At 46.7% G+C, this 21392-nt stretch overlaps 9 protein-coding genes across 9 annotated transcripts, besides 1 other annotated feature; 5 read left to right on the forward strand and 4 right to left on the reverse strand.

Moving 5' to 3' along the window:
- Positions 1 to 292: 292 nt before the first annotated feature.
- Positions 293 to 1162, forward strand: HETs (the record flags this gene model as incomplete). The annotated part of the gene is made up of 1 exon (XM_009253843.1): positions 293 to 1162. The coding sequence occupies one exon, from the start codon at positions 293 to 295 to the stop codon at positions 1160 to 1162; it is 870 nt and encodes a 289-aa protein (XP_009252118.1).
- Positions 1163 to 2085: 923 nt separating this feature from the next.
- Positions 2086 to 5878, forward strand: FPSE_00722 (uncharacterized protein; the record flags this gene model as incomplete). Its single annotated transcript, XM_009253842.1, has 2 exons — positions 2086 to 3675; positions 3740 to 5878. The coding sequence occupies 2 exons, from the start codon at positions 2086 to 2088 to the stop codon at positions 5876 to 5878; spliced, it is 3729 nt and encodes a 1242-aa protein (XP_009252117.1).
- Positions 5879 to 6395: 517 nt separating this feature from the next.
- On the forward strand, positions 6396 to 8099 carry FPSE_00721 (uncharacterized protein; the record flags this gene model as incomplete). The annotated part of the gene is made up of 1 exon (XM_009253841.1): positions 6396 to 8099. The coding sequence occupies one exon, from the start codon at positions 6396 to 6398 to the stop codon at positions 8097 to 8099; it is 1704 nt and encodes a 567-aa protein (XP_009252116.1).
- An 844-nt stretch (positions 8100 to 8943) lies between these two features.
- On the forward strand, positions 8944 to 9420 carry FPSE_00720 (uncharacterized protein; the record flags this gene model as incomplete). The annotated part of the gene is made up of 1 exon (XM_009253840.1): positions 8944 to 9420. One exon carries the CDS (start codon positions 8944 to 8946, stop codon positions 9418 to 9420), a length of 477 nt encoding a protein of 158 aa, XP_009252115.1.
- Positions 9421 to 10101: 681 nt separating this feature from the next.
- FPSE_00719 (uncharacterized protein) lies at positions 10102 to 10665 on the reverse strand (the record flags this gene model as incomplete). The annotated part of the gene is made up of 1 exon (XM_009253839.1): positions 10102 to 10665. The coding sequence occupies one exon, from the start codon at positions 10663 to 10665 to the stop codon at positions 10102 to 10104; it is 564 nt and encodes a 187-aa protein (XP_009252114.1).
- A 685-nt stretch (positions 10666 to 11350) lies between these two features.
- Positions 11351 to 11476: a repeat region.
- A 286-nt stretch (positions 11477 to 11762) lies between these two features.
- FPSE_00718 (uncharacterized protein) lies at positions 11763 to 13567 on the reverse strand (the record flags this gene model as incomplete). The annotated part of the gene is made up of 3 exons (XM_009253838.1): positions 11763 to 11917; positions 11971 to 12618; positions 12673 to 13567. The coding sequence occupies 3 exons, from the start codon at positions 13565 to 13567 to the stop codon at positions 11763 to 11765; spliced, it is 1698 nt and encodes a 565-aa protein (XP_009252113.1).
- A 774-nt stretch (positions 13568 to 14341) lies between these two features.
- On the forward strand, positions 14342 to 14995 carry FPSE_00717 (uncharacterized protein; the record flags this gene model as incomplete). Its single annotated transcript, XM_009253837.1, has 3 exons — positions 14342 to 14477; positions 14528 to 14542; positions 14637 to 14995. 3 exons carry the CDS (start codon positions 14342 to 14344, stop codon positions 14993 to 14995), a joined length of 510 nt encoding a protein of 169 aa, XP_009252112.1.
- Positions 14996 to 15268: 273 nt separating this feature from the next.
- Positions 15269 to 16299, reverse strand: FPSE_00716 (uncharacterized protein; the record flags this gene model as incomplete). The annotated part of the gene is made up of 2 exons (XM_009253836.1): positions 15269 to 16118; positions 16172 to 16299. The coding sequence occupies 2 exons, from the start codon at positions 16297 to 16299 to the stop codon at positions 15269 to 15271; spliced, it is 978 nt and encodes a 325-aa protein (XP_009252111.1).
- Positions 16300 to 17775: 1476 nt separating this feature from the next.
- Positions 17776 to 20659, reverse strand: FPSE_00715 (uncharacterized protein; the record flags this gene model as incomplete). Its single annotated transcript, XM_009253835.1, has 6 exons — positions 17776 to 18519; positions 18625 to 19243; positions 19296 to 19792; positions 19848 to 19912; positions 19970 to 20284; positions 20401 to 20659. 6 exons carry the CDS (start codon positions 20657 to 20659, stop codon positions 17776 to 17778), a joined length of 2499 nt encoding a protein of 832 aa, XP_009252110.1.
- Between the last annotated feature and the right edge of the window lie 733 nt (positions 20660 to 21392).

Below are 21392 nucleotides of genomic sequence, written 5' to 3' on the forward strand. Positions count from 1 at the left end.
GACAAGACAGGTGGGTAACAAATCGGGAAAATAATTGCAATTTATACGTGTTGAAGTCATGTTACATGGTACCGAGCTCACCGTTCTTTTTTGTCACTTACCTGGATGATTTGTTGGAGAAAGTAACAATGTGGATTGAAGATCCGCAATGCCCCATCGCCTGACACGTCGGCGGCGAGTTTTTGTCTTACTTTGCCGCTAAGGGCGATGTTTAAATACGTTGGCTAAGTCGGGCCATGGACGAGCAGAATCTTCATTTACTGTAAATAGTTGAAATAATACTTTCTTTATAATGGCCGAAATATTCGGCATCGTTTCCGGGGCCTTGAGTGTTGCAGCCATCTTCAATAATTGTGTTGAAACTTTTGAGTACATCCAACTCGGTCGCCGTTTCGGAGAGGACTTTCAGAGATACCAGCTCAAACTAGACCTTGCAAAGACACGCCTGGGGAGGTGGGGGGAGGCCATCTCCATCAATAACGAACCTCGTTTCTCTTGTACCACATCAGATGATAAAGAGGTGAATATTGCAAGGGAAATCTTGGAAGACATCGCAAGTTGCTTTGAGGGTGCACAAAAGAAATCTAGCCGATATGCGGATCGAGCCGATCAGCAGGAGCTAGAGGTATTTGGGGAAAGCAACATGAACCCCATGTTTCGACGATTGCATAAACACTCAAAGGATATTGCTCGCCAAAGACAAAAGACTACGAGCATAATCAAGAAGACCAAATGGGCGCTCTACGATGCGAAAAGCCTCGAAAGGACAATCGATCAGATTTGTTCATGGATTGATGAACTGGAAAAGCTGTTTCCCGCAGAATCAGCACAAAGGCAATTAGTCGAGCGAGAGATTCAGATGATTGACGACAAATCAAGCCTCGAAGCATTAGAGGACGCCGCTAGCGGGGTCGACCCTGTTATGGAAGACGCAGTACAAAGAAAGTTGAACATGATCGAGGGGCATAACTCAGCAGAATTTGTCAATCTAGAGGGATCAGCAAAATTCCTAGTCGGCAATGTCTTTTCAGAAAAGTTTCTTCAACGCGATACTCTTCTCAATGATCGGACCAAAAACTCCATGAGAACAGTATCGGCTACGAATCAGTCACGTCTTCAGGTTGGGAATGTTTATGGGGCCAGAGGCATCTGGGAAGATTAGGCTGCGTAATTTTAATGTCAAACTTCGCATAGAATTATCAATGAGACAAAATACGGGGCAATGCCTGTTCGAAGAGAGATGCGAATAGATAGGTGACACGTTCCAAGGATAATTGCATGCCTAGGCCCAGGCCGCCCAGCCGTGTTTTCGTGGCTGACTGTGATCCCATAAAGTCGCTGCACTTTGCATTTTTATGACCCAACTGTGCATAATGTTGGCAAATCACACCACAAACGTCCCATTGTTAAGAACAAGGCCGGGGAATAACATGGATTATTCCGCCGGTTGGCTGTGTTGAAAAATCGGAAGGCCCGCGCTGTGATTCCAGGGCTATGCATGCATTACTTGAAATACCAGGGCGGTTGAGGCCCAATGGCCGTTAAGTACAGAGTAGTGACCCAGTTGTTTCATAGGCCAGCTGTAGCAAGCGAGATACCCACGTCAAGTACAACACATCAGATCTGATATCCCTGCTACCATGTACCCTGGAGGCCAATCAACCCTTGGCCAACCTTGTTATCCCCTCAGCTGACTGCATTCAGCCCCAGCTCTACTAACAACTGGTCAGTCCTCCGATAGCACGAGTGCCGCCTGAATCAAGAATTACAGGGATTCCAAGGGCTGGCGTCACTTGACCATGCCGCTGTGGCCGGAGCCATCTTTTGTTCGCAAATTAGGCAACCAATATTTTCTCTAAGCGGCTACATTGCAACGATGATTTCACAATCTCACCATGGGATTTATGTTGTCGACAAATAGTAACCCTTGGTGTATGAAGGAGTTTACCCAGTACCGATCTCAGCCCATCGCCTTGTTTCTTCACCTTTTGGATACCATTCCTATGCAACAACAGTGTTTGACAAATTGACACTCCTATCGTGTCGGAGGCTACAAATACATCTACGATACCTGGCAACCCCACAATGTCAGCTAACTCCGCCCATACTGTGAACGCCAGTGACTCTTCCAGAGTTCATATTGGCAATAACAACTACCTGCATCAAGACACCAAGGATAGGGACTGTATCGGAGCTCTGTATGAGACAGACCCATTACGTGATAAACAGCAAATCATTGATACGAAAGGGGGTCTTCTTCCTGGCGCCTCTGACTGGATCTTGACCAACGACAACTTCACAAGGTGGCGTGATGGAGAGGAATGCTTTCTGTGGATCAAGGGCGATGCTGGTAAAGGGAAGACAATGCTGATATGTGCCATAATTGAAAGCCTGGCACGCAATAATCACAATCACTTGTCATACTTCTTCTGCCAAGCTGGTGTACCGACCGCGCACAATGCGACATCAGTGCTGCGAGGACTGATATATGGACTGGTCCGTTACCACCCCCTTGGTGCAACAGCGTTGTCATACGTGAGGAAGGAGTTTGACCTGATCGGAGACAAGATGTTTGAAGGGACCAATTTATGGCAAACAGTCCGCAGTATACTCTTTGCGATCTTGAAAGATCCCCTGATGAACCAGACAGTGTTTGTCATTGATGCACTTGATGAGTGTGAGGGGAACCAAACAGAGCTATTAAAGTTCCTTGTCGAAACGAACTCCCAACTCGGCATCAAGTGGCTTGTCTCAAGTCGGAAGGATCCCGCAATTGAGAACAAGTTGCGCGGAATCGTCAACTCAGAGAAGGGACTCACGATCGATCTTGAGTCGAACGAACATCTGACCTCCGGAGCTGTCAAAAACCTTATAGAAGCCAGATTGACGGACATGCTGTGGTGGGACACCTGTGGTGATGATCTTCGTGATACAATAAAGCACAAATTGAAACAAAAGTCGGGCAACACGTTCCTTTGGGTTGCAATGGTTTGCCAGGAACTCAACGACTGCACAGCAACACAGGCTCTTGGGACTCTGGAACAATTTCCACAGGGTTTGGACGAGATGTATAAGCGAATGATGGACAAAATTGCTGCTTCGAAATCTGCATCGCAGTGTAAGGAGATATTGGCGGTCGTCTCGGCTTCCTATCGTCCTCTTAACTTGAAGGAACTCGCCGTTGCTGTCAACTCTCTTTCTGAATTCCAGAACAACACTGCAGCTTTAACACAAACAGTGTTATCATGCTGCTCGTTTTTAACACTTCGCAATGGTACTACGACTGTCGTCTTCGTCCATCAATCCGCCAGGGAATTTATCATGAACAAGGCACATGAGGAAATCATGCCAGACGGTATTCTAGAGCAGCACAATAAGATGTTCCAGGCTTCATGGAAAACAGTGAAAGGGGCTATGGAACACTTCATCAACCCTGAAAGTGAGATCAACTGGAACTTCCCAGATGGTGATCGCCTGGAGTCACTAGGGTACGCGTGTACTTACTGGGTTGCTCATTTGAAACATTGTGGTGGCAGAAAAGAAGAGAGACAACATATTGATGTCGAAATTGAAATATTTCTACATGAACATCTGTTGCACTGGTTACAAACTCTGGGCCAATTACGCAGCATGTCGGAAGGCATACTGTCACTACACAATCTTGTGTCTATTCTGGTGAGATCTTTCTCCTTGTGTACGGAAGGTGTTCACTCGATTTAACTAACACCGGATTGTCTAGTCTGACACAGACGTGAAAGGTTTACTTGAGCTAATTGAAGACGCTCATCGCGTAGCACTCTCTTTTGGGAATGCCATTGAAGCCGACCCGCTACAAATATACACATCGGCCCTCCTGTTTAGTCCTGTCAACAGTGTCGTTCGAAAAAGATTTCTAACTCAGGGACCAAGCTGGCTTACGAGAAATCCTGTCATAGAAGAGGAATGGGGATCCTGTGTTCAAGTCCTCGAGGGACACAAGCATGGAATCACAGCCTTGGCGTTTTCACCCGATGACCTCTTGATCGCCTCAGGCTCTTACGATGGAACTATAAAAGTCTGGAAATCAACGACAGGGCTCTGCATCGAGGAGCATCATAACGCAGGCCATCCTGTTTACTCTATTGTATTCAGAGAAGGCCAGGATTACCTGTCTTCGGTATATTCCTATGACAATTTTGCTATCCAAGTATGGGAACCTGCGAAAGAAATTCTGAGAACTATGCCTAGCAGCGACAATTGCTACTTTCAATCATTAACTTTCTCGCCGGACACCAAGTGGTTAGCATGCGGAACACATGGCCCAGTTATTAAAATATGGGAAGTTAAGACTGGAGCTTTGATACAAACCTGTCCTATTGCGGATTACAATGTTAAAGATGTAAGCTTTGCAGCGGATAGTAAACGGTTGGTCTCGGGCTCGGCAGAATGTGGAACCGTTACTATTTGGAACACAACAACATGGACCGTTGAACGAACCTTTCAGGACCACACTGGCATTATATCCTCGATCTCCTGTGCAGTGAAAACTCAGTTGTTTGTGTCCGGCTCCTTTTCCGGGGAAATATGTGTCCGAGATTTTACCTCGACCGATTTTAAAGTGAAAATCTGGACCGCTCACCACTCCATTGGAAACATCGCTATTTCGGGGGACGGTACACGAATTGCGGCTGAGTGTGGGGATCAAGCAGAGTTTTGGGTATGGGACGTTTCCTCCGGCCGACACACGCATACTCTGAACAGTAACCAGCGTTATTTTATCACTTTAGCATTGTCAACTAATGGATCTCGGCTCATATCAGAATCGGACAATATCGAGATCTGGGACATCACAAATGATTCACATGCAAAAGAACGACCTAGTCATACAAATCGCATCTCGAGTGTGGCCTTGTCGACAGACATCCAATGGGGAGCGTCAGGGTGTTGGGACCGTAACATCAAGATATGGGATATGGAAACGCTGTCCTGCAAGCATACACTTGTCGGTCATACTGATACTATCACTTCAATACTATTCTTGGATGACAAACGTCTAGGCTCAGCATCAGATGACTGCGCCGTGATTGTCTGGAACTTCCAGACAGGTGCTCGCTTACACACCTTCATTGGCCACACGAGGTCCGTGACCTCACTGGTATTTCTGCCAGAAAGTGACCTGCTTATATCAGGTTCACAGGACGGAACTATCAGGACCTGGAACATAGGCACAGACTATAGCGACAACCGTTCGTTCAAAGCCAGCAGTCACGGTGTGGCCTCAATTACACTTTCAGCTTGTCGCCAGATGCTCGTATCTATTGAGATTTACAGCGCAATCGATTTCTGGTATTTGCCTTCATGGGAACGTAAATACTTTCGTTCCATGGATGGAAAGCACCCAAACTCTATCGCCATGTCTCCGAATAATCAGTGGGTTGCCGTGAGTCATAATAAAAGTTTCTTTAGTGGTACCTTGGAAGTTTTACACGTCCCTACACGCCTTCGTATTCACTCCGAGGAGTTTAAGTTAAGGATCTCGGACTTGTCTTTCGACAGCAATGGTGTAGACCTCAAAACCAACGTTGGAGTTTTCAGCTTATCCCTTGTGGATGTAAAGGAAGGAAAGCATGAGATACGAATGCGACGCTTGGGCTATGGCATCAGTTGCGATACAACATGGATCCTGAAAGGTGACAAAAAGATGTTGTGGATCCCTTCGAAGTATCGGCCCGGCTTATCAGCCATGTCCGGATCAACGTTGATTCTGGGAAGTGAGTCGGGACAGGTTCAGCGTATCACCTTCTCGACGGGTGATACTATGGCTTCGTCAAGATCCCGGCGAGGAAGTACTACGTTTCCTACATCACTGAGTAAGAGACCGAGGTACTCTGGGTCATAAAGGTCGGGACAAGATAATAGCCAAGCTTGATGCTTTTCAAAATGTCCGTTGTACTAGTAACACCCTAGATCGAATAAATGCTGCTGAGCGGCTCATCAGCTGTTAGCCAAGTTGGATAGGAGGACTTGATGTTCTACGTAAATTGTAAGGGAGCTTTAAGCGCCTTATGAATTCCTTAAGAGAACATTCCATGTTGATGAGAGCGATTAAGAACGAAATTCCAAGATATCCCCCGGCGCAGTTCAAGGGACGGGGATTTACCAGTGCTTTGCAAGGAAATTCTTCAGTTGTAATAAGGGCTCTGGAAAATCATCGGATACATGCATAGCCCAGTTACCTTACCCAGACCCTGCCCACCTTCTGAGGTCTATTACAAAAGGCTGGGCTGTAAGCACTAGATAATCCCCGCCTAAACGCGATATTAAAACACGCGTTTCTTAACCTCACACCTTGCTCTACCATACCTATCTAGATAGCTAATTGCCTTTTTTTTTTTTGTGTCACAATACAACAAGCCATGACGACAACTATTAAGAATGAGGCATTTCCCTATAAACCTCTGGATCCCAAAGACTTTCCCATTCGCGTTCTTCAAGTTGAATCTGGCGATATCTCTCAATCCATCTGTTGCTCTCTTGTGAACTACGCAGATGCGACTGAGCGAGGGTGGACTTGTCTTTCGTACACTTGGGGTACCGACCCGCCAACAGAAGAAATAATCATCAACGGCGTGCCGCTTCCAGTACGGCCAAATGTCTACAGCTTCTTGAGAGAAGCCCAACGTCAACATCTCACGAACTTGTGGATTGACTCCATATGCATCAACCAGTCCGATATCGACGAACGTAACGCCCAGGTCCGGCTCATGAGTCAAATCTTTAGCGACGCGAAATTGGTCATAGCCTGGCTTGGTCAGACCTCACCCGCCTTGGAGCGTGCTATCAAGCATCTAGACTCAAGTTTCCCAGCTGATACAGTAACTATCAGAGCGGCAGAGGCCCAGCCTGTGTGCTGTCAGCTTTCACCGGTAGAATGCTCCTCACTTTTTGAAGCGTGCGGGGCTACGATATGGACACGTCGATGGGTAAAACAAGAGATCATGCTGCCTGGGAAGGTTGTTTTGTATTGCGGCCAGGCTTCTATCAGCATTACTGTCTTTTTCGCAATCATGGACGGTTTAGTCGATTATGCCACATTGCATAACCACACAGCGCCTGCCCCAGACCCTTCTCTACAGGCAGACTGTCCCACAGAGGAGCAAGACGAACCAAAATCGTGCTTCTACGAATCCCACAGCTATGACCAGCTACATCGCCAATGCGCAAACGTACTGGCTTTCTACTCCGCCACACGTGCCAAAGGACGGCAGAAACAGCTTCCTATGTTATTGAAGATGTTTCAAGACTCCGACTGCACTGACTTTCACGACCATGTCTACGCTTTTCGAGGCTTGATGGATCGAGGCTTGGAATTTCCAGTGGACTATAACATGGTAAATATCGATGTGTTTCTTGAAACCCTCGACTTTCTCGCCCAGACCACTCATCCCCGTCTGCGTGGTGCAAGCGCTGCTGAGAGGGACCTTTTTGTCGATTTATACAGGGGATTTAAGTTTACTACCGAAGATCTTGAAGGAATATTTGGATACTACGAGACTAGCTTCGTACTACAGGTCGGCTATAGCTTCGATATGCTTCGGAAAGACATAACTGTCTGGAGTTTCGTAGACTCTATTGACGATCCTGATGAGTTCAAAGCATCACCCTGGAGGGAGGCGACGCTTTGTAAAACTTGCCGCAAGGTAGTTTTGAATGATCCAGAGATAGACGAATATCACACCGTCCTCAACCAACTCCGCGCAGAGCCTGATTTGTCAGATCGGGACGTATACATGTACGGACTTCGGTCCTGGGATGGCCTAGGCCTCAAAGGGCTTCGTGCAGTATACGAGCCGCGCTGGCTGTATGGGCCCAGTCAAGATACATTACAGTTGTTGCGAAGCGACATCCGGGAGGGTCACCCTCTCAGGGCAATGTCATTTGATACTCGCGGGAAAGACCGAGAACTTGAGGAGTGGCTGCAGCAAGTGAAGAATCACTTGGTTGTTATGGTCACTGACAGGGATGACGCAGCCTATCAAATACAAATCTTCATCATGCCTTACTGCCAGTCGGAAGAATGTCTCCTTGCAGAAAGACCTACCCAGGGAAGTGGAAGTTAAGATATCGCAGTCAAGATGCGACTCACTTTCTCTCCAATGGAGGCACTAGGCATGCCGTGCCCCGTTCTGACGGGTTCTGGAACTTATTAGTCAACCTTCTGCAGATGATCAATAACAGTATACTGCGTTTTGTCTCAGGTTTCGGGCCTTTTGTCAATGTACTGCATTGTGTTCATACAGAGTGGTTAACTGAGGGGAGAAGAGTCTTCACGGTGACCAACCGGATGAAACGAAATTACAAAAGCTGTGTTACCGGACAATCAGGCTGGGGTTCAGTCCATTGGTTCTGATACGCAGGCTGTTATCAATATTTCAAGCCACGCATATACAGCAGAGTCTAGATTGAAGCAGGAAAGACTTCCCCGCCTTGGCACTCGGTCTAAAGAGCCGAGACACGTTCGGGCTGCGGGATGTTTGCATACTGAAGACATGAGCGGCTGAGAGATCTACACCATGGTGGGTCAAAGTACAGAGTAGGCCATGTGGGATCAGCAAGTCATTCCGGCTTCTCAGCTACCAGGCTTCTATGACAACTCACAACTTTCAGCCTGCAGTCAATACCTCATGTAGTGTCTCAAGATATTCCTTCATGTCTCACTTCCCCGCTATTTTGCAGTTGTACAAGCCATATTGGTGGTATGATAGTATAATCTAACTCATGGAAGATTTTTTATTCAAATAAGTATGATAAGCTAGTAAAAGATAAACAAATGGAGGAATAGTATGAATGTCCTATCCCCTATTTATTTATCTATATTCAGTTCTCTCTGCTATGGTACAACTGCCCAGTATCATCTTCACTACTATTGCATCAACTTTACCATTCAACCTTACACATACTACAATGCCTTCTCTCAAGAACACCTGCTTTGTTGTTCTGTCTTTCCTTGCGCATAGCGCAGTGGCCACCCCTTCTGGCCCAACCCCAGAGAGATCTGTCCAAGACATTGACACCGTTGTCTACATCCGCAGTGATGACTCTGGATTCTACAAATCTCAAGACATGACCCAGGCTGTCAAGGCCAAGCACGCGGCCCTTCCCCTCCACAAACGCTCCTCTGCCAAGGTTGAAGCCTGTTTCTCGCCCCAGTGCACAAACTGCAGAGTTATCTACGACGGTAGCCTCAGCAGCAATTCGCCGTGTGTTCAAGCCGTCAACACCGCCTGCCTTATTGTGTCAAACCTCAACGACGCCAAGATCCAGGCCTGGAACAAAGCAGGATGCAACGGAAACAAGTCCACCTTTCGTGGCTGTGGTGCGCGCACCAATTTTGCTGCTCCTGGCACCAATTCTATTGGTGTTCACATTGGCTGCAGCTGAGTTACTGGCCTTTCACTCAAGCAATGGCTTGAATGGCTTGATGATAGCAACGACGCCAGCGGGATCAGGCTACTATACGATTTTGGTAGCATCCTTTGTCTAAATGTGGAGGTGCAGGGATAGGTCAAGTTTGACCTAGATTCGAAACTGGTGTGAAGGATCGATAGTCAGCACAACCACCATTCTTTTCTCCTTCCTCTATTTGGTTTTCTCGATAGTCTATCATTCAATATACTCGATGTTACCAAACTATATCCCAAATTTGATTGAAGTCTCATGAATTGCCTTTTTCGGAATTTTAATCCCTTTAGTGTGCTTTAATAAATTCGCCATACAGCAGCAGGCGGCATTCAATACTCTCCAAACCTAGGGCCATTGGGACCTAATAGCAGCAGGAATGGTCAGGATCCGTAGCCTTAAAGGAGTATTAACGCTGACAATAATTAATAACCTATTCAATTCAACTACAGGAACTGCCCCGCCAATTCCACACATATCATTTTTCGGTATTGGCATCCTCATCATCTAGTCGCTCCTCTACTACCAGCAAAGTGAAAGGGCGGCGCCTGGTGTCAACAGCACAAGATGAGGGCCATCAAATCTTGACAACTCATCTGTATTTAGCTTTACCAGTAGTCCTTAGCCCAATCTCAGAACATCTATTTCTCTCGCTTGAAAGTCTTATACAACGCTCCCCATTGTGTTGAGTAAACCGATGGTAAAGCAGACAACGGCCGGCAAGTCCACCACGAGAGACCTAGTGGCATGCATCTTCAACCAAATCTCTAATGACTCCGTGCTTTTAGCATCATCATCGTTGCGTCGGATCTTGGCAAGCAATTTGATTGCAGTCGGTCCAAAGACAAGCAGATGGCTGGCCGCAAACAGAGTTCCAGCCATGTAAGACAGGGCGGCAATGTAATCCCCCGTACCCCGCGTTATAGTGACGGTATTCGCCAGTCCACTCGATAAACTCAATGTGAAGCTTCCGAATATAATTTTGGTTCCTGCTGGTGCCCAGTTGGTGAACCATAGCGGTAGCAGCTCATTGGCCTGTTCTCGATACTGGCGTTTTGTCCAGCAGGACAGGAAAAAGTATTCATCGTAGGCGAATTGTAGGCTGACTATGGATGATATAACTGGCAAAAGGCGCAGAAGCTTGGCTGGGAGAATTGTCCCAAAAACAATTGACAATAGGGTAATTGAAACCAAGAGTTTGATAATTTGCTGTGATGTTTTGCTCATCTTGTGATAGTAGATTGTTTACTGCATTTAAGAGAATGATGATTATATGAGATAATAAAAGACGTGAAATAAGTGAAGGAAATGGTTCCAAACAGATGTGTATTTGTACTTGAGAGTTGGAGGGGTTGACACTTGACACCACCAGTGTTGTACTAGCTCTGAGTAAGCTGAGAGGAGCGTTGGTGATCTTTACTTGATAGGAACCGGACTTTCAACCTATGAGAATGCTCATTTAACTCGTCAATTGTGATTACGGGATAAATTCAAGCTTAGATACATGCACCATCCGTTTAGATAATGACTTTGCCACGCGGTTTATATGCTTCACTGATTCCATTGGTGTCGCACCGCCTCTCCAAAGAGACAGGGATCAGCCCAAGCTAAGCAAATTATCCGACAAGGCTTAGTATCCAGTCTTGAAGCTCAACAGTCAACAAAGGTGGTCGTGTCTTGGTATTAAAAGAAAAAAAAGTGACATGTTTAGAACGTATTACTTTGGTCCTTTGTGAGTAAAAGGTTACTCTAAGAGCTTACCCTTTGACAGAGCTACACGATTGAAGCTATTCAACTTGGAGAACAACCCCACCAAATAATTCATAACATCGCCAATTCGTACCTTGTTTCTGCTATCCCCTTATAATAAAAACTACGTTCCATCCTTACAACCTATTCTACTGCAAGGGCAAAAAAACATACAACAGCGGGGATTCGCTGGTCGTCACCGACCCAACTACTGATCCGCCCCTCACTGGCTTGACTATGGGAGAGCGGACGGGATCCCGTATTTTCCAGTGGGTATGGTCGTATGTACAAGCTTCGCTATGAATAAGACCTATAATGACGGTCGATTGCATTGGTCAAGCTCATCGAAAGGTCATGGAAACAATAGGACATATGAGCAGCTTGGCTTTGGGTAACACGATGACATTACGACGCCAAAGGCGAATAACATCCCGGACATGGATGGCTCAGACGGAGCAGATAATGGAACAACAGTGCATATTATTACAGTGATATCAAGAACGCTAACGTAACTGATAATGCCTAGATATGAGCTAAAAGAAAAACAACAAAACGGAATATTGCTACAAAGTCATCTAAATGCCTGAATCCTCCTGCTCAATCGAGTACTCGCCCTGGAAAGCAGTCCAAGCATCGCAAACATCGGAAACATAGCTCGACGTTGTGATATCGGGGATCTCGCTTGCACGCTCGACAAACTGTAGAGCAAAGCCCTCAGAAGCATGCCAGCCTAGAGAATAGTTAGCAAGTGTATTCCATTTCGTGGCTCATCATAGAACTTACCGATGTGGCAATGGCATAGCCACGTACCAGGGTTGTCCGTCTCCCATGCCATGACGAGATATCCGTTTCCAGGCAGTATAGCCGTGTCGCGGCGAGGTGGGTTGCTCGTGTTGAGAGTGACGTTGGACGAGTAGCTACCCGTACCTTGAGCCAGAATGAAATAGTCGTGACCGTGAAGGTGAATAGGGTGTGGAACTCCCAGGGCAGTTTCGATAACAAAGTAAACCCACTGGTTTGGCTCGCTCAATTCAATGACTGCACTCTCCGATGCGAAATCAGTCGTGCCGTTCATAACCTGCGCTAGAGTCGGGTTCCTCCAGTCCATGAGCATACTGGTGCTGTTGAGCATCCACTTGAATAGACCAGCAGAGTTCTTTCCAACGGAAGCTGTCTCAAGATCACTCCAATCGGCCGCATCGACTGTCTTGGAGACGTAGGGCACTAGGTTGTCTGTTTCGTCCTCGCAGATGTCTATGTACTCGTAGCCTGTTGTAGAAGGTGTACCAGGGCTGTCGCCATAGTAGACAACGCCCTTGATGTTATCCGTAGAGTCGTTCTCAGAGCAGGCCGATTGAGGGATAGCACGCATCCAGAAATTATCAGCAACGTCCGCTTGGTCAGCGGTGACAATGATATCGTATCGTTGACCTGACTAGTGTTAGTGAAAAATGATATCTTTGCAGAACCAACAACTGTACTCACCCATGGTGATGTCCAAAACCGTTGTCTCGTAGGGCTCAACCGGTACTAAGTCAGCCGCGATGACTGTCATGGTGTGGTTGTCGATAGAAAACTTCCAATGCGTGTCGATTGCAGCACCAACCAATCTCATACGGTACGATGTTCCAGCCTCGAACGACACATTGAAACGAGACCCAGTCTGGGAAGAGCTGCCGTCTTCGCCAAACACGTTGGTGCCGTTGATAAGTCCGTTGTTGAGTGAAGGGGGTCCCTCAGTCTGGGCTGTTTCGTACAACTCGTCCACAGTCTGATGATCCCAATCGTTCAAGAAGACCATGCCTAGATCTACATCGTAGTCTGCAGTAGCGGGACCGTTGATGATGATACCACCAAAGATACCCTGATAGGCCTGAAGAGCCCAATGAGAATGGTACCATGATGAGCCATACTGGGTAGCCTTCCAGGTGTATGTGACGGTTTCCCCAACTGCTGAAGGGCATTGGGTGATGGAAGAAACACCATCGTATTGGTTGGTGAAGTTCTGACGAATACCGTGCCAGTGCATGCTCGTGCCATTGAGGGATGTGCTCAAATGATTGGTCACATGGACCGTGACAGTATCACCCCAATCTGCAAAGAGCGTAGGGCCCGGGATCGTACCGTTGACAGCCATTGCTGAGCGTGAAACACCATCAGGAGCAACGGTAACGTCTGTCAGCTCGAGCCAATACTCGCGGGTCACACCGGTATCAACCACCTCGGTGTAATAATCAGTGTCGACTGAGTAATCACACCAAGTTGATCGAGTAGAAGGAGTGTTTCCATCGCAAGCTGCGCGGCGATTGAGAAGGGACGAAGGATGGGCCTGAGCCTGGCGAAGTCCAAGGGAGGCTAAGAGTGGATGATACAGCTTCATAACTGCGAAATGGATTGTTTCCCAAGGAATGTGAGGTTGTAAGGAATTTAAAAGAGAAGAAAGCTGAACGAATGAATGAGAGATAAACGAATGAGGATGATTGGAAGTGAGAATTAGTTTTCCCAACTTCCTTTGCTATTCTTAAATACTAGAATTTCCTACACACTGAACCTCCTATACGATAATAATTGATACCAATGCCGATATAGTTTGTCATGCCCCACTGTATCGGCAGTCAACGTCACCTTAAAAATAAGATAAAACTGAAACTATAGAGTCTATCTGTACAAGGCCACCCTTGCAAGTATAACACGAACCATATAACCAGGGTTTTACAAACCAATTATCATTCGAGTATTATGCACTTCTTTACCGATTATGGACTTGATTTATAACCCCTGAGTATGTACTGTAAACTATAATGCTCGGTATTCCCGCTACTGCCCACATCCCGATTTTATCTCAACGTTACGTACTCTATCACTATATACCAGAAATGATATAGCTGTATACCACGATGTTATAGCTACATGCCAGGTGAAAAAAACAGTTGCATTGATAGGGCCCGTAAAAGGGAGGCGCGGGAAGTGCGTAAGCTTTGCACTTTCACCGGAATGTTGGACCAACAACTACGCGTCCAACGGTGTACCCGATAACGTCGAAGCTTATTGATTCTTGGTATATTAGTTGCTGTACCCCCCGTTCGATTTCATTCCGCACCAGATCTAGCATCTATTCTTTCTACATTCGTTTTTCACAACCGCTATCGCAGCTATGCGTTCTTCAACTCTTTTCAAGGTCGTCTTTTCAGCTTTCGCTACTTCTGTAGCTGCAGCTGTCAACTCGGAACCAGTCTCTCTTTATGCCTATGGCCCTGGAGTTGATGGCCACCAACTCTTTTCTGCTGGAGGTAGGACTCATCTTAGCTGACAACTACAATCATTGCTAATCTTTCAACAGACGAGTTATACATTGGTGATTTCGGCGCCTTCAACAGCTCTCAAGCATCGCCAATCCAATGCAAGTCCATCTATTCTCCAAATTCAATGCAAAGTGCTAACATACACAGTCACGGTACTCGATGACGGCAAATGTCAGGTTTCTCCCAACACCACTGCGCTCTCTGGCCATGCTCGCCCTGATTGGTCCAACGGGACACTCGTTGCGCCTGGTCCATCGATCTCTTCCCGAAGTGTCAAGATAGTCAATGACACGATCGACACAAGTGACTACATTTCGGCCTTTATGCTCTACGGACAGTTTTTCATGGCTCAGGAGAATGGACAAATGCTGTCTCTTTGGTACAGGCAACCAACTAACATCAAGGGCTTGTACACTGTTGGTTGGAATGCTTCAGCCTCTGAGGCATCCGATGAATTTGTCCCGATCGTTTTGAAGAAGACTGCGCCATCTAACCCCACTCTTTAGGGGAGGAAAGGAGGCTTCTTCAGTCATGTCGATACATCGTAGTAAACGTTGGACAGGGAGGCTATGTATGGGTGGGGTGACGTAAGATAGGGTTAAATAGACGAGGTAAAGAAGTTGAGAATGAGGTATCAATAGATATTGAGATTAGGTGGACTATTTTAATTGTACATGTTATCTATTGTACTGATATATGTATAGATAAACTGCATCTAATAAAACATTTCTAAAGTTCTAAACTAGCAAGAGTACATAATTGTATTTCCAATTCGATTCTTATAATCTTGCCTTGTGATGCATCACGGGACATCCACCAGTCTTGGATGCTCCTGATTGACCTGAAGTCGCAGGTGTCGAATCACTCTTTTTTGGCGCACTCCGATAACCTCCCTTTTGATTATCAGTGTTGATAACCTTGCCATCCGAATTTCTTGCTATTCCAAGCTCCAGCAACTTTGCAAATGCTTTCGCAAAGTCTTCGAAAAACACATCCTTGTCCTTTGCATATAACTGCGCGTACTTGGAGAACTCAGAGTCTGTGGTGAGTGCTATATCAGTGGGAAGCATCATCAACTCCTCCTCTGTATCTTGATCAACGGAGGAGAACTGGAGCATGCCAGACTCGGGAATTGTCTTTTCAGTCCAGGTTTCCGATAGCAGAAGACGGAAGTACTGGTTGGAGAACCGGGTAGGGTTGTTGACCCATTTGCCTTCAAAGCCAGAGTTTGCAGTATGGCAACGACCAAGATTATGTGCACCACTAAGGGCTACGATCTCGCGATCGTTGAATCCCATTCGATAGAAAATATGTCGGATATGCTCTGCTCCTTGTGCTGCGTCTGGGAGACGACCACGAGGCGGAAGCTTACTGTCATCGACAAAGTCAGTTCGTCCCGGCAGCCAGTCAATTTCGGGTCCGCCCATGGCGTGGATCGCCGTCACGCCAGCGAGTGTCCAGAGGTCAGAGTATGTTATCCACGGGTGAAGACGTTTGACAGGCTCAAGGAAGACACGAGCATTCTGCAGGCCGGCATTGGCAGGATCTCCACCTTCAGCTTCGTATCGCATGCCAGCGCCGTTGGAACCGCCTGTGTCAGTTACTTTGTCGTATGTGCCGGATGAGTGCCTGGGAACAGATCAGTAATCGAATCGCGGATCTTGAATGCTTTACAGGCTTACCAAGCTAAACGCACGAGAACGGGTCCGGCGCTTCCGTCATCGTAGCCAGGCTGGTTCAAAAGGTCAATGATTGACTTTTGAACGGCAGCAAAGTCACCTGGGTTTGACTGTTGGCCTACGATACCCATATTTGCCTATAATGAGTAGGTAGAATCAAGGGGGAAAGAGTGTACTATGCTTTGCGTCACAGTTCCGACTGGCACCGAGAAATAAGATAAAGCCAAGATACAGACAAAGATCAGACGTCAAGTCCCTTTTACACGGTAAATTAATTTAACAAGAGCCTCGGTAACCCTTAAAGATCCACAGTTGCTGCTCTGATATGGCTTCATGTGGATCAAGCTTGAGCATATCTGGCATATGATACCGGAATAGCGGAGCCTCATCAGACTTTTCTTATCGCGTGCGTGTTCCGCTGATATGAATTTGGCTCCAAGGGCAAGTCGGCCAAAGTAACCGAGGATAGGGAGTACAATAGCATGTGTCAATGGTTCAGCTAGTTGTGGTCTTCAATTCAATTAGCAGACTAGACTTGGGAGCAATGTTCCATGGCTTTATTCTGATCAATTCGAATTGATTTTTGAGATAAGATAAGATTAGATGGCATATCTCTGCATCACGTGTGCTAGACAGATTTTCGGTTTGATGAACATTCATTAAATGCTGCACGGCTAACAAAACTTGAATCTTCTGTTTTTTGTCATTTCAAGTAAAAAGTATAAAGGGTTGTGATTTCGGAAAGCACTTATCAGGAGGCATAAATCAGAATCATCTTGAATTGAATACTGTCAGTTTATTTACATTCAAATTCTTCTAATGTCCTCCAACCTCTCAAGATGTGAATTGACACCAATACCCTACAGCCACAGAAGTCAACTTATTACTCTGTAGTGAGGCTGAGCTTTGACACGTTTGTCTTATGCATAACTAGACAAGGGTCGTTTCCACTAGCCATTTTTGTACATCCAATCCAAGGATCCTTACAACCTTTTGGAGTTATTCTAACGGATATAACAATCACTAACACGAACTGATGAGACATTATAGCACCAGTGTTAGCACCTGTTATGCATACGTAGCAGAACCCCTTAACAGACGCGTCTCAAATAATAGACCCACTCATCAACTCCTTTATCGTCCGTGTCGTATCCCTCAGCGTCCACGACGTCCACGACCACTCCCCCTTCCAAATCCCGGATACAAACGCCCACTAGTGAGTCGTATTTATCCAGGGGGATCACGAGGCAAGTCACACACCCCTCCGCAAACATATTTATTTGCGAGTATAAGCAACAAACACCAGTATCAAGTTATCAATATTCATCTGGATTCTCAAACATAACCACGACATAAGAAAATACTTAGTCCAATGAATTCTCAAAGCCAAACATCACCAACTGACCAGAGCTGGTGCCTGCAGGGCACTCAGGCACAAGGAAGAGGTTATAGTATGAAGATGATGTTAAATACAGCATGGATATCATGATATCCAAAGTACCATATATAAGAAGTAAATAAGAAAGAATAACGACTTCGTCTATCTTTTGATTCAAGTACCCATTTCTACCTGTTAACCATAGGGCTCCCAGCTGATAACAAATCACTCAAAGAACCAGCTTATGCGTTAGTGGCAAGTCACGGCTGCTTGCCCCAACATAGAAATTGTATCCTCCCTTACCCAAAACCCAGTTCTGATGGTTGACGTCCCATGTGCTAAGGTCTCTTCGTGTGAGCGAAAAGACTACCTTTTTGACCTCTCCGGGCTGTAAGAGAACCTTCTCGAACCCACGTAGCTGTTTCACGGGTGCTTTTGGAATGCCGGCATATAGCTGGGGAATTGCTGAAGCGGTAACAGCGCCGGTGTTCTTGACGTCCACAGAAACGACGGCGATAGTATCCCAAAGAGATTCTTGCCCGCCCTCAGCGTCCGGTCCTGGCGGAGGAAGGACTGACGCATTAACCCCTGCGGAAGTGAGGGCTAAGTCGAGCCCTGAGTATTCGAAGGTAGTGTAGGAAAGACCAAAGCCAAATTCGTATCTGGGGGTGATATTGAACGCGTCAAAGCGACGATAGTCAATGTAGACACCTTCAGTGAAGTTGGCCGAGGTATAGTAGTTTGACGCATTATCGGCGGTCACAGGCATCAACAACTCGCCATAGTCGGACTCGTTTTTAGCTACCGTATAGGGAAGACGACCAGATGGTGACTGTTCTCCGTATATGATCTCTACAAGTGCTCTGCCTGAGTCTTGGCCGGGTACATGGGCCAAAAGGACCGCCGTGACATTTGGATGATCAATCCACTGGTCTACTAACCTGATACCGGCGTTGTGGATTGACACTATCGTCTGTGAAAGTGACATTGATTAGCTTCAAGGACAAGAATGATAGAATGCAATGAGATCCACCAGCTAGAGTTGAGGATACATTCACGAATGGTAGGGGAGACTTACATTGGGGCACCGTGAAGCAACGTTCTTGACTAGTTGGTCCGACCAAGGATCAGCCAACGTGGACCTTTCCGAACCCTCAGTACTAAACTCATTAATGAAAACAATGCAGGCGTCGGAGCCAGCATTGGCATAAACAGGGTCCTGCGATTCGAAATCCCAATACAAGAATGTACCATCCTGCATAGCGCGCTGTTGAAAAGCGCTGTAGGGAGAGTTGATGTACGCGGGTGTAACTGAAGCACTGCCACCACCAGTGATAAGCGTGCCGAGATGAGCGGCGCCTGGAACCTGACCGACGCCAATGGTAAGGCCAAGCACTTGTCCATCGGTGACATTGACACTCTGGAACCCAAGATCCCATTTGCTATACGGACCGTCCCGGTTGTTTGTTCGAGGCACATCGGCATCGTAACCAAACAAGGACAGAATCTTTGGCTTCTTCAGGGGGAGGGTATTGTTATAGTTCTTGACCAACACAATGCCCTCCACAGCGCCCTGGAAGATCGTTTTGCGCGACTCTGGAGAAATGGAGCTGACAACCTTGTGTGGCTTTGAAACATCAACCGGGATCCCGGTTCCAGGTTCAAACTGGCTGTACTTGAACCAGCTAGCGATAATTCTGCCGCAGTGTTAGCTTCCACATGAACAAGCCAGTTCAACCTTGCGCTTACCGAGTAACCATATCATCGAGCCTACTCTCTTCCATTGTGCCATTTGCTATCGCCGCGGTAAGGTTGCTTCCCCACAACTCATTGAAAGGCGTCGTAGCGTCAGTACCAGCGTTGGCGCTTGAAACCCCACTGTGCAGAGCCCCAGCGTCGGTTAACACGAAACCTTGAAACCCGAGCTCAGTCTTCAACAGGCCGTTTTGCGTATAGCTGTTCTGGCAGCCGTGGGATCCATTGATTCGGTTGTAGGAGCACATAACTGATCCTACTCCAGCTTTGACTAGATCCTGGAATGGCCACAGATATAATTCGTGCATGGTTCTATCGTCAAGATTAGAAGTGACTGAAGCGTTGCCCATACCAAAGGTGCTAGGGTTACGATTGGTTTCTTGTTCGTTTGCGATAAAGTGCTTGGCCGTGGCTATAACGTGCTGTTGCATGCCTGAAACTGTCTGAGCACCCATGACACCGCAAAGGTAGGGATCGACCGAGAAAGATTCCTGAACTTCAGTTAGCAATACAATTATATTATTACTAGATGTAAGATAACCATACCCAGTTTCTGCCACCGAGAACAGTGCGGCCGAGTGGACCAACTGTTGGTCCCAAGAGGTTGTTGACTATGACACAGGATTAGTAAATTTGGTCATAAACAATATGATGTCCAAGGTTATTACCCCCTCGACGCTTGGCTTCCAGGCCCATATGATGGCCACGTGCGTGTGCCAATTCTTTATTCCATGCCGCAGCAACGGTAACGCCAGCTGCATATCCGTTGACAGCCTCAACTCCATGGAGGCCACTGGGGCCGTCGTTGACGCAAATACCTGGGAATCCAAGGCGCTGTACTCCTGGAATCATACCGTTACATCCGTTCGTCGTAGTTGTTTGTCCAGATGTTACGGATACTTTCTCATCCACTGTCATCTGAGAAACTAGAGCCGATGCGTACTCATAAGCGCGAGACCAGTTTCCAAGTCCTTTCCCCTGGGCTAATTAAGTTAATAGCGAATCATTAGTTATGTGCCACATTACTAAAACGAAAAAAAAAAAAATGAAAAGAAATCGGGGCCAACCGAAACGAATGAGGTAGGTAGTTTGGACTCACGAGTTGGATAGAATGAGGGGCTCCTCCCGTAGCTCCAGATGAGCTCTTGCGCTTCGATAATATCGGGCGATGCGGGGACTTGGCCTGCAAGGGCTTTTCCGAACTCCCTCAGAATATCAGCCTGTTTTTCTGGAGGTAGGACTTCGAGAAATCTCCTTGTCCCTTCGTCCAGTGGCAAATCATGAGGAGTTTGAGCCGCGGCTATGGTGCCCAGCGAGGAGACCAACGCGACAAGTCGAGAAATTGAAAAGATGAGCATCGTAGTGGTTTCACGAGACTAACAAGCTGAAGAAGTATAGATATGATTTCGACAAATGCTTTTGGGCATGGCATGCTATTTATCTTCAATCCCATTGCGGCGGAGCATCATGTCTCTTGGTCGCTCCCTGACTGTATTGCGCTGACCCACCAGCTCGTTTAAAGAACGAGTACGACCACGCGATAGAACGACATGGATATAATCATCAGCCTCATTAGTGTCCAGCTTAAAGACATGGCATGAATGTGGGTTCGATGAAACAGGCTCCAATTTAAGAAGAACAATGGAAGAAAAAAAGGAAGAAAACAGCCCTCCCCGCGTATTCTAAACGAGATGCATCAATAGCGCCACGCTGGGCTCGTTCTATCAAGCTCGGTCAGTATACGGCAAAGACGGAAAATGGTGACATCAAAGAATACATAACAACTCCATTGTAACGTGATGACGACTCGAATCAAGGTATAAAGTTCTGACTCGACCAAAGTAGCAACACAACACAACTAATGAAACCGGAAGAACAATAACAATAGTCTGGTAACTTCATGTCCTTCATTGTCCCTGTGTGTCTTTTAATCATAAGAAAGGGAATATTGTAGTCAATCGACTCCGAGAGTCAGAGAATATCAGCTTGTCGACGGATGAATTTGTGCTGCCGGGAAGACAATTGGCACAAGATACCCTGCAGCCACAGGAGACAACCTGGTGAGGTTGAGCATTGACTGTGGAACTGATT

This window comes from Fusarium pseudograminearum, chromosome 1 (genome assembly GCF_000303195.2).
Source record: "Fusarium pseudograminearum CS3096 chromosome 1, whole genome shotgun sequence".
Classification (NCBI taxonomy): domain Eukaryota; kingdom Fungi; phylum Ascomycota; class Sordariomycetes; order Hypocreales; family Nectriaceae; genus Fusarium; species Fusarium pseudograminearum.